We start from the raw sequence: 12,383 nt of genomic DNA, 5'->3' as shown, positions 1-12,383 counted from the left end.
TTTATTACATGTGCGTCTCATGTGGCTAGCATGACTCACACACCCAACTTGTAGTATATCCGGATGTTCGTTCGCAATCATGTCGGGTGATCAAGCCGACGGCGTTTGCGAGGAATTATCCATTAACAACCTTTTCTCGAGTAGTCCAGCCATGGCCGGTGCTATGAGATAGGTCGTCGGTCTTCGTTGGTAGGTTGGACGCGATGACTCTGCATTCGTCAAGATCATTCTCGATAATGCGGTGTACTTGACCACAACCTACTCGAGTGCTCAATTGTTCCTGAAAAATATTTTCTAGAAGACAAGACATATAGCAGATAATATCGAGTATGTACTAAAAAACTGCATGGATCTTCTAACATTATCAGGACATAACGAGCAGATGTAAATATCAGGCATTATGTAGACCGTAAACAAGCATGACTTATGCGGAAGAAAATAGAGCGAGCCCCCAGCGTTAGATCGTAGTCGATTTAACATCGGGGACACTCGCGCAATAGATATTGTATAAAAAACATGCTCTAGATAAACATAATAAATTATTGGTCTGACAATATCTGAAAATAGGTACGGTAAATTGTGTATAAAATATTGCGTACCTTTGTAGATACATGCAGGATGTATCTACGGAATTAGTAGATTAATTTAAAAAAATCAATCTGCTAATTACCTTAGCGGGGTATTGATGGACATAAGAGTACTGGTAGCTGCTCGTGCATCAGTACTCAATTTGTATCCACGTATGCATGTTTGCTATTGCACAGGGACACAGTTTGGTGATGTATCCTACGTGTACACATGTGAATTGGTCTGGTTAATACCGATTCAGATTGGACACGTGGGAAAACATGTGTAGATCGATCCAAGCTCCTCGCTCTGTTGCCGAGTTGGGTCCACCACTCCGTTATTCCATCCTCGGGCATAAGCCGGTGAAAACACGCGACCGACAATCTGATGTCTACGCGGCGGAATTTGGATTGTTGATGGCGATAATCTCGATCTAGTCGGAAGACATACTCCGGTCGGCTTTGATCTCCCCCCAATCGAAGTCGTCGAGTAGTTTGTTGTTGGAGAATCCATCTCTTGAACCCATATCGTCGAAATCCTGAAGCAGCAAAGTCCCCTACCTGGCGCGCCACTGTCTACGTGTGATGTCGCGATTCCAGTATTTGCATAGTATGGGATCGTTGGTACTACGGTTTATGCGAGACTGAGGTAAAAGAGACGGAGACAGGGATTTTTATATAGGTTCAGGCCCCTGAATTATCAGGTAATAACCCTACATCCTGTTGGCCGAAGCCGGTCATTACTTTTATTCATCATAATCACACCAGTACAATATTTGGGGTAGCCTATCTAACTGTTGTCGATATAGCGGTCTGTAGTTCTGACTCGTAGTCGACAACAGGGTAGTCTTCCTCCTCGAATCCGTGTCTGGCGAGATCAGAAATAGCGCAATCTCTCTCCTATCAGTATCCAGAGACACCGTAGAGGACTAGCCGTGCCTATCTCTGAAGTCGATATCTGGCGTCTTGTCTTAGCGTATGTTGGCTTGTATTGGCTTGTGGCGTCTATGTTGTCTGTGTCCCCTCTCCTCTTAGGGGGTCTTGTATTTATACCCATAGGTTCCCCTTGTCCAAGTAGAACTAGAGAAACCAATATGAATACAATCTGAATAGTCCTTGTCGTTTCCATGTAGAACTCTGGTTGTCTTTTCTTATCCGGAACTCCTCCTCTATCCGCAGTTTGTTTCCGTATAGGACATGGTATGTGGTGGGTCCTGCCGAGATTTAGTCAACTAATGTGGTATCCATAACCCTGACAACAGTTAAATTTACTTTTTCGTTGCAACTTGTAGAAGTTAAATTTAAACTTGTGTAGTGATTTATCACATATTAGTCTATATTTTTATTTTTATTTTTTATAACCATTTAAATGTCATGTAAATAACGGGACAGTATCCTCTCAAGTTTAAAATAATCTCCCATTCAATTTGCTATAACATCCCCGCGTTCATGATCCATCTTCTTGTCGCCCTCCTGATGGGAGCTAACCGTGGTGGGCACCATCTCGTATTCACCAAACCTCCTGCCCCTCACGAAGAAGGCACCTCCAAGCCGCTGCTGCAAGAACAGCAGCAGCGCCAGCGACGCCGCCCCCAACGGCACGGCGACGTCCCACGCGACGCCGAAGAGATCGTCGCGTGGGCTCGCGTACACGTAAGTCGACGACGGCCTCACGCTCGGCACGTAGCCGCGAGCCCTCAGCGCGTCGTACACGTGAGGCGCCGCGCGGAGCACGGTCACCCCGACGTAGAACCACGCCGAGATGGCCCTCGCCCTGGACCGGGACAACGCGTTCAGGATCACCTGCGGCAGGAGGAACCCGTCCAGGACCAGCCCCGCGTACGACGCGAGGTCGTCCCACAGCGTGCCCGAATCGCCCGCGACACGGACGACCAGCGAGTTCTCCGCTGCAGCACGGCCATTGTTGATGACGTGAACTGCCCCGGCGAGGAGGCCGCCGAGCAGGTACAACGGCAGGCAGATCCACAGCGATCTCCTCTCGGCGGCCGACCATTTCTCGGCTATGGCGCGGGGGGCCGATCGCCGGCTGGACCACACCAGCTGGAGGAGGCAGAGGTGCAGCGCGAAGGCGATCAGCGTGGGCACACGCAGCATCACCTCGTTCAGCTCGAGCCACCCATCGGCGGAAATCGGGATGTAGTGCGTCCTCCTGCTGACGAACAGGGCGTCGACGTTGAGCGCGAGGTGGGTCACGTGGCCCAGGGCCAGGACGGCGAGCATGGCGACCGACGTGGCGGACGGAGCCGACGCGGGGTTCGCCCTGGCGTGGCGGATCTGCAGCGCGGCGAAGACGCACGACAGCGTCGCGGAGACCACCGCCATGATGATCTCCAGGTCCATCCTCCAGATCGACTCGCCGATCTGCTCCCTGTACATCCCGTACAAGGTGATGTCCATCGCTTCGAAGTGGAGACGATCTGCCTTGTCTCTCGTGCTACTGATCTTCCCCCTGCCGTGACCATTCCCCTTGGCATCCAAAGAGGCAAAATGAACTGTTACCAGTATTTGACAGTCAGTGGAGGAGCCATTGATCTCTTGGCAGCCGACCATGAACAGGATTCCTGTCTTTGGATCGTACACTCCTTCGGCTGAAATTTCTCGACGCTCAATTGACAGGGGATGTGAAAATAATGATGAACTGTTCTTACGTGCTTTCGAATTTGCAGATCGGACACGATAGCTTATATCGTAGCTGACATTCAGCAGCTGGGAATGATCCATCCTGACCACTGTTGTCCGGCTCTTGTTCATCTCTCCCATGGCATGTCGGAAGAACATGTATTCTGCTGCCAGCTGATCGCCGTCGACCATCACCGACCCGATGGTCACCGGAGACGCTTGTCCTCCAGCGCCCAGGGTTTCGATGAAGTCGAATCTGAAGTCGCTGTACGAGTACATGCTGCTGTTGCCTGGGAACCGTCCTGTCTTCCTCTTGCTGAACTTGCAGCTGAGATACTGTTTCTTCGCCTTCTCAACCATCGTGTAGTTGTATTTGACGTCGGTGAGGTTGCTACGCCTACGGTTGTACCCGTCGCCGTCGATGCTTGACACCGACATCACGCCGGAGAGCGAAGCACCGGCGTGCTTGTTACCGCCGCTCTCCTCCTGGTTCGCGTTCCAGAGCAGCCCGGCCACGATGCTCCGGTCCCGGATCGTCCACACGGCCGGGAACCAGAAGCTCATCCCGAGGCCGCACTGCTCGCCCACCTTCAGCTCCGTCTCTGCCGCCGACGAGTGCGCCACCCGGCACGCCCTGAGGCAGAGCCGGCTCGTCGTCGAGTCCCAGTACCCGTCGGCGACGACGGCCTCCTCCTTGACCAAGAAGCGGTTATTGATGACCATGTCGCGCCGCCACCGTCTCTCTGAGTCCGTGTAGTTGGAGAAGACGACGTAGGCGCGCACCGAGCCGTTCGCGGTGCAGTGCATCTGGTTGACGAGCATGCGAAGCCCGCCATGGCTCAGCGGGAACTGGAAGGTGCTTGCTGCAGGCGAGGAGGCGTCGCTGCTCGTGTTCTCCAACCTGTAGGAGCTCACGAAAAGCTCCCTGAGGTGGCTGCACGAGAAGTTGGCCTCGAGCGCCTGGAGCGCGCCCCGCGCGGCGTGCGCCGGCATGGGCGGCGGGCAAGACGGTCTCTTCTCACTGTACACGTAGCGGTCGTTCTCGACGTACGCGACGAGGGATATGGTCTCGAAGTCGGCGCCGTCGAGGAGGCCGGTGACGAACGGGTCGGCGAGGCTGGGAGCGTTCGGGACGCGGAGGTGGAGGTTGACGTCCCGGAGGTGTTCGACGGAGCCGCCATCGACGGAGTAGCTGCCAGAGCCGCCGACAACGCAAAGTTCGCCGGAAGCGGAGCTGTAGTATCCATGGAGGACGAAAGATGCGACCAGCTGACTCACCAAGTAGCGATGGCGCCGTCGGCGGGCGCCGCCGCCGCTGCCATGGTCGCTGGATGGCCCGTAAAGGGCAAGCGTGGCAGCGACCTCGAGGATGGCCGGATCGGTGGTGTGAGCAACCTTATACGGTGACAAGGCGAACGAGCGTGGGATATAGGCCGAGTCGTCGTCGGGAGCGAAGAGACGGTCGCCGCCGGAGAAGTAGCCCGTCGTGATCTGAAAGGAGCGGAGGAGTTCGCGCGCGTCGTTTCCTTCCGGTACCTCATTGGGTACAGGGGAGGGGTTGGAGCAACGGAAGGTGGACGCCGCGGCGGCGGTGGCGGGGAAGACGATAACGGAGAGGAGCACGAGCTGGAGGAGGAGGAAGGAGACGTGGCAGCAAGGGCGAGGGGACTTCTTGGCCGGTGCCATTGTTGTGTGATGCGCCGGAGATGAGGACTAGGAGGACGACGGAGGCATGAAGATGAAGGGCGACGGCGAAGAAGCAGAGTGCACTGTGCACCACAGAAGCTATGGTGCGAGTGCGACAGGACCAGATATTCTCAGACGATGGTTCACTGCCGTGAGTTTTACTACTAACCTCTGATTTAATGCATTATGTCGTTGACAGTTTAGTTATATTTAATCATTTATCGGTAGCGCTATTCCGAGCGCTTGAGCGCGGGATATTGTTCCGAGCACCGCACATCGCGCCCAGAGTCCGCAAAAACTAGTGTTCGGTTGCCCACGTTCGATCTGTGTAGATTAGATCTATTTGAATTTGGGGTAAATCAATTACAGATCCGTAAAATCGGTGGTCGGTTGAAAATAATCATTGTAATTGGTTTATCTCTGTTTCTAATCGATGTAGTTACGATATGGTGTGCAACAAACTGAGACCAAATCTTGTAGTAATCGAATTACTGTCGATGTAAATGAAAATTGATGGTGCATATGCCTGTAGTAATTGGATTAACGACAACCATGCTTGGTGAAATCTTGTAGTAATCGAGTTACTATCGGCATAAATAAAAATTGATGGTGCATGTGCTTGTAGTAGTTGGATTATGAACAACATTGGTTGATCAAATCTTGTAGTATTCGTATTACTGTCGATGTAAATGAAAATTGATGGAGCATTAACTTATAGTAATTGCATTATTGCTAGCCTTGGTTGATGATTTCTTACAGTGAATGCATCAAGCAAGAAAAAAAGGAAAATAAATAAGGAGGGAGTTACTGGGCCTAATTAGTTTACCTCAAACAATACGTGAATAAATTTTTTACTTATACATTGAATCACTCAATCCTAAATCACAGGACAAAAAATAAAGATTTTACATGCACATCATAGTAAAAGCACAAGAATAAAAATTTTACACACAAACACAACAATACACGCTATGGCCAGTTCCTTGTGACGGCTGAATGGAGTTTTTGTTCTGCTAGAGAGAGCAAGAAGACAAAGCAGCGGAGATGTAGGCTGGAGCCGAGGCAGCATCAAGTCTGCCCGCTGCGACCTCAGTAGGAGCCGGATCCAGCGACGGAGCCAAAGATGGAGGTCGTCGTTGCTGTTGTCACCATCTCACTGTCATAAACTAGGCAACGACAGATGTGATGAAACAAATCACAATTTCTTGCCGATGTTACCAAATCGACTGACTATGATAAATAGGATCTCCGCCATGCAAGGGAGAATAGAGAAGCACGCCAAGATGAGTGCTCAACTCAATCGAAGTCAGACGGCATAGAATCAAGAAGGAGAAAGAATTTAATTAATCATAGATTGTATACAATTTTTGCAAGAAACCAAGAATCTCATTAGGAATTGCTGAGAGAACTTACCGTCCCCACGACGTCCACCTCGTTCTCCATGGGCCAGACGTCTCTTCAGCATCGATCTGAAGCAGATGCTGCGGCAGCGAGACCTGAAGCAGTGCCTTCGCCTCAAGCTCCGCTGGCCACCGCTCGCCGGCCACCGCCATCAACCACCACGGTGTCGTCCTCCTCCTCCATGGTGCGTTGCCAATCTATGGGCTGGGATGGTGGATCGATTCAGATCCGGAAAAAAAAGGAAAAAAATGAAGTGGGGGCGAGAGTGGTTGGTTAGGTACGGGAAAAATAGAATATATACCAGAAGTAGAGAAGTTGTTTTTATCGAAGTAAATCGTTTACTCCGATAATGGTGGGAGCACGATGCCGGACGTGGGGTGGGATTGAAAGGGAAGTTGTTTTTATTATCGAAGTAAATCGTTTACTCCGATAACGGTAGGAGTGGGATGATGGGACGTGGGGTGGGATCGTAACCAGAGAAGCTGTTTTTATCTAAGTAAATCGTTTACTCCGATAACGGTGGGAGCGAGATGATGGAACGTGGGGTGAGGTGGGCCTGGCTGATACACGTTTCGCGCTTGGAGCTCCCAATAGTAATTCTAATCATTTATCCTATTAAAAAAATAAAAATATTATTTATTTTGTTGTAATTTATTTTTTCAGAGAAGAAACTATAATCATTATTTATACTTCAACATATTCATATTAAATTTCTGAATAAGAATAATATTCAAATGTTATTAAAAAAAACTACGTCATACATTAAAAACTATTATTTTTTTGAAGGGAACTATGCATCGGGCGGCCGATTCATGTGTGAAAAATCGAATGCTCAAATATGGCTCCATGCAGTTGCAGCGTGCTCCTATGCATTTTGGAGGGACGTCTGCTACTGCTTTCTACTCCCTCCGTCACATTTTAAGTGTAACCATAAGTTTTCTGTGTCCAATTTTAATCGTCCGTCTTATTTGAAATTTTTTATAATTAGTATTTTTATTGTTATGAGATGATAAAATATTAATAGTACTTTATACGTAATATGTTTTTAAATTTTTCAAAAAAAATTTAAATAAGATGGACGGTTAAAGTTGTGCATGAAAAAATCATGGTTACATTTAAAATAGGACGAAGGGAGTATATTTGATGTGGAATGCCCTCTCTCCTCTCCATGACTACTTTATATAAATATACTTCTTTTTACCAAACATTAAATATTTTTTTTGCTAAATTATCTATCCGTTCTTTGATCCAATTATACGGTTGTATTTCTTACAATTAAATCACAAGATCTTACATGCTTATATTTCTCTGAAAAAAATTAAGTTGTTTCATCACCTATAAAAAATTGTTTCATTACTTGCTCATTATATGTTTCAGATCATATATAACATGTTTCAGATAGATGCGATATTAAGAAAATATTGATTGTAATACTAATGACCACTACACGAAACATTAAGTACTAATGAGTTAAACATAAAAAACTCACATGAAACATACTATATATTTACATATACTTAATTATCTTAAAACATATTCTATACCATGCATATATTATAACCGTTGAAACATAATAAAATATTTACTGAAACATCCAAAAGAATACAACATGTGCAAATATCCCAGTGAAACATGAAGAAATACTTACCGAAACATGTAAAGAATATAGTGTGCAATATAAAACTAAATCCATTGCAATAAAAATAAAATAAATATCAAAATATAATCGTACAAGATCTTACTGTAAAGATTTAATTGTAATAAATAATATGGCTAAATTAGATTTTAAATTAGATGAATAGTTTAGAAGAAAATATATTTTAAAGTTTGATGAGATACCTAATACTACTGGACAGGAAGGAGAGGAGAAGGGGGGGGGGGGGGGGGAGCATATGCGCAATAGCAGTAGAATGGAGAGAAAGCCTAATAAGCGACGGAGGCAGTGTGTGCAGGGAGTATGCACGCGAACACGGAGGGCACCCGTTATTTTCTAAGCTGTATCGGTTGTCCAATCCAAGAGTATTTCACTTATTTTCAGTGCGCACTAAATTTTACTGTTTTTCAGCCACCCACTTTGGTCCGGGGAGGTTTTCCATTAGACCCTTATCCACGCTGTTTGACTTGCTTGTCTGGAGTTGAAGACTTGGTGAATGGGACAGTGGATGATGGATTTTGGTGGAAGAAAATGCATGATTTAAAATCTCTTAATTCTTTTATGTGATTTTTCGTATAGTTTTAGACTAGTGCTTATTTTCTAAAAGTAAACATTTGTTTGAAAGTAATTTTATGTGCAACTAGATTAAAGTTTATTAGCATGTTTATGAAATAATTTTTACATTTTTGGTTATCGAACCATTTTATGGCTATGATGGTTAAGTTACGGATGATATGTCGTAGGAAAATAACAAAGAAATTAAAAAAAATTAGAGGTAGAATCTACTCTTGGTAGTTTAAAAGTCAGGTGGAAAATAATGTCGTAGAAAAATAACAAAGCAATTAAAAATAGTCTATAGGTAGAACTTATTGTCAGTAGTTTAAAAGTTAAAGGTGTAAAATAAAATATGATGTAAATATCCCAAAAAATTCGACTGTAAATTTAAATTCTGGCTACAGCCTACAGCTATACACGAACAAGCAAACAAGGACTAACACCTTCTACGTCACTATACGAAATTGAACTGAATATTCATGACGCAAGGCAAGTCAACAGCAGTCTTGGGGATATTGAGAGGAAGGCTGCATGGATTTATCTATCTGGTCCAACTATCTATCCAAACGCATGCGTACTCTTCAAAGTAAACGTCAACCATTTCAGTTTTTGTGAAGCTGCTAGCTAAGCTAGCCCACTAGTTAAAGCTAAATCTACTAAATTCTCAAGCGTAAAATGATCCACTTGCCAAAGAAGATCCGCGTGCGACATGGTGAAGCAGATAGACGGCGACATGCCGTGCCAATGCCGGTTTGGACTGAGCAGGTCCTCCGATCCTTGACCATTTGGTTGGGGTGAGAAAAACTGAAAAATGTGTACACCAGCTGAGAGGCATCTTCGGGAGACGCACACAAAGACCACATCCGACCGACGTGTTATTAGTCCGTCCCTTGCTATGTTAATACGTTTGTATTCCCGTCTGTTTTGGACAGAAAATTATATTCTTGGTCTTGCATGGCCCTTCAAAATTCCATAACAAGAAAGGAAAAATTATTCAAGCTCACCTGACTTGAACTTATCCACAAGTCATTATATTTATATTTTCAATATTAATTTCACAGACGAAAACATTAACAATTAACAATTCCAAACTATTGATTACAATATCAGTCTATCTATAATATGGAAATACATAATTTCTAAATAAATTATATAGTAGAGACCATTTCATAGGAGCCCAACCTGCTCCCTTGCAATGAAATCAAGGATGCACCTCCAAGCCTTTGTTGCAAGAATAACACCAATGCTAGCAAAGCTGCTCCCAACGGAATAATGACGTCCCATGCTGCACTGAACAGATCATCATGAGAGTTTGCATATATATAAGATGACCTCAAGCTCGGTATATAGTTTTGAGCCCTGGATAAATCATAGACATGGGGCATGGCACGGATCAAGGTGCCTCCAATGTAAAACCATGGTGAAATTGCTTGAACTCTAGAGCCAGACAATCTATTGAAGATAATCTGAGGGAGTAGGAAGCCATCTAGTATCAATCCTGCATATGACACGAGGTCCTCCCATATGGTAGCCGGCTCTTGGCTGATGCGAACAACTACTGGGCTCTCCCTTCTAGTGTGAACATTTATAATATGGATGATCCCAGCTAGGATTCCTCCAAGAAAGTAAAGTGATAAGCATATTTGCAATGCTTTCCTCTTGGCAATAGAAAATGTCTCAGCTTTGCTCTGGTGGTCTGGTTTTCGGCCATACCAAACCAGCTGAAGAAGCCGCAGATGTAACACAAAGGCGATCAAAGTAGGAACCCTTAGCATCACTTCGTTCAACTCAACCCGGTTGTTCCTAAAGAATGGAACATATTGCTTTCTTCTGCTCAAGAACAAAGCCTCAAAGTTGAGCACAAGAGGGGTTAAGTACCCCAAGGCTAGAGTGATAAGCATGGTGATTGATGTGGCTGGGGGCACCTCAGGGTTCTTCTTGGTGTGGAGAATCTGCAAAATGGTGAAGACACAAGACAATGTTGTTGATAGCACTAGCATGATGCTTTCCATGTCCATCCTCGATATTGCCTCAAAGAGCTGCTCTGTGTACATCCCGTATAAAGTGATATCGATCTTCTCAAAGAAAAGACGGTCATTCTTTTCTCTCAAGCTACTGATTGCTCCCACTCCATGCCCCTGCGTCTTTGCATCAAGAGAAGAAAATTGCACAGTTATCAAAACTAGACAATCTGTCGAACTATTTATCTCTCGGCAACCGATCATGCACAAGGTACCCCTCTTACGATCATATATACCCTCTGCTGAGATTCGCCGTTCATGAAGACTAATGGAGTATGATCCATTCTTAGGTCGAATCCAATTTTCCGGCGGGGCATAATAACGTATATCATAGCTGACATTCAACAGCTCATGCTTCATGCCAACCACCATAGGGTCGGATAAAGAATCATTAGCTGCTAGCCTATCCTCATAAACCATCATTGACCCAATAGTCATAGGATAGGCATCTCCAGATCCAACATGGTTCGCAATGAAACGGAACTCTAAGTCATGGTAAGAGTAGGTACCGTTGCCAGGAAATGACCCCTTGATCTTTTTCTTCTTGTTGCTCAAACCCGAACTGATGTAGTGCTTCTTTGCCTCATCAACCACAGTGTAAGTGTACTTCACATGAGAGATATTTTCCCAGTGCTCTTGGATACCCGACACTGATATAATACCGGGGATTGCTCGAGAGTTGTTAACAATCCCTTGGCTTGAGTTCCAAAGCATTCCAGCAATGACACTCCTATCACGGATTGTCCACACATCCACAAACCTGAAGCTCATCTTGATCTTACAGTCCTGCACCACAAAATTTGTATGGGACAACCCAGACACCGAGCGCACAATTGGACAAGCATTAAAGCAGAGTTGACCTGTTGTTGGGTCCCAATACCCATCAGCAACAAGTGCCTCCTCTACAACCATGAAACGACCCTTGTATGGTAACATTTTTGTGTCGTTGTAGAACTCCACATAAGCGCGCACTGCTCCATTCGCAGTGCAGTGCACGTGGTTGATGTACATTCTAGTGGCGTGCGACCACATATTGTAGCCTCTTGGTGCCAAGGGGTCATCAACCATGTATTCCAGCTTATACAACCTTCTAAGATGTGTCTTGAGCTGGTCACAATTGAAGTTTTCTTTGACTGCCTGAGCCTGTTCAAGCATACTATTCTCCAACATGAATGGTGGGCAGAGGGCATTCTCACTATACACATAGTTGTCGCTTTCGTCGTAAGCAACAAGCGAGATGGTCTCAAAGTTGGTGCCCTCGAGGTGACCGGTAACTAAGGGGTTGGTGAGCTTGGAAGGTCGAGGAACCCATAGGCGAAGGACAGAATCCTCATGTAGTTTTATAGAGCCATCTGCAGCATAGTTAGTGCCGAAGCCAACCATGCAAAGATCATTGGAGGTGAAAGAATAATAACCATCAAGGATAAACGAGATGGTTTGGGTGATAGAGTAACGATGGTGGTGATGGCCGATGTAAGTGCTGCTACGAGGGCCAGAGAGTACAAGGGTCGCAGTTAGGTGGATGATAGTTGGGTCCTTGGTGCGGAAAACACCATGGGGAACAAAGGAGAACGAGCGGGGATTGACGTAGTCATCATCAGCAGAGAATAAGCTATTGCCTCCGCTAGAGAAGTAGCCGATGGATATCTGGAAGGAGCGGAGGAGTGCAAGGGTGTCGACATAGTCAGTATGGTAGTCGGATGCAGGGGACGGGGAGGAGCAACGAGAAGAGTAGGAGGTGGAAATAGCCACAGATAGAGTGGTGGTGGAAAGGATGAAGATGAAGCAAAGGGGATAAGCATAAGAGATGGTATTCTTGGATGGTGCCATTTGTGTTTGCTGGGAAGAAAGGTGTGGTCT

The 12,383-nt window shown here is 46.0% G+C and overlaps 2 protein-coding genes across 2 annotated transcripts; both read right to left on the bottom strand.

Annotated features, from left to right (window-relative positions):
* Positions 1-1,216: 1,216 nt before the first annotated feature.
* Positions 1,217-5,012, bottom strand: LOC4325270 (uncharacterized). Its single transcript, XM_015771792.3, has one exon. The coding sequence runs from the start codon at positions 4,890-4,892 to the stop codon at positions 1,989-1,991; it is 2,904 nt and encodes a 967-aa protein (XP_015627278.1). The 5' UTR covers positions 4,893-5,012; the 3' UTR covers positions 1,217-1,988.
* Positions 5,013-9,492: 4,480 nt separating this feature from the next.
* Positions 9,493-12,383, bottom strand: LOC4325269 (uncharacterized). The gene has a single exon (XM_015774217.3). It carries the CDS (start codon positions 12,351-12,353, stop codon positions 9,651-9,653), a length of 2,703 nt encoding a protein of 900 aa, XP_015629703.1. The 5' UTR covers positions 12,354-12,383; the 3' UTR covers positions 9,493-9,650.

Source organism: Oryza sativa, chromosome 1, assembly GCF_034140825.1.
Source record: "Oryza sativa Japonica Group chromosome 1, ASM3414082v1".
Lineage (NCBI taxonomy): Eukaryota > Viridiplantae > Streptophyta > Magnoliopsida > Poales > Poaceae > Oryza > Oryza sativa.
The sequence above is the reverse complement of the archived record's forward strand: the minus strand, read 5'-3'. Positions and strand labels throughout refer to the sequence as shown.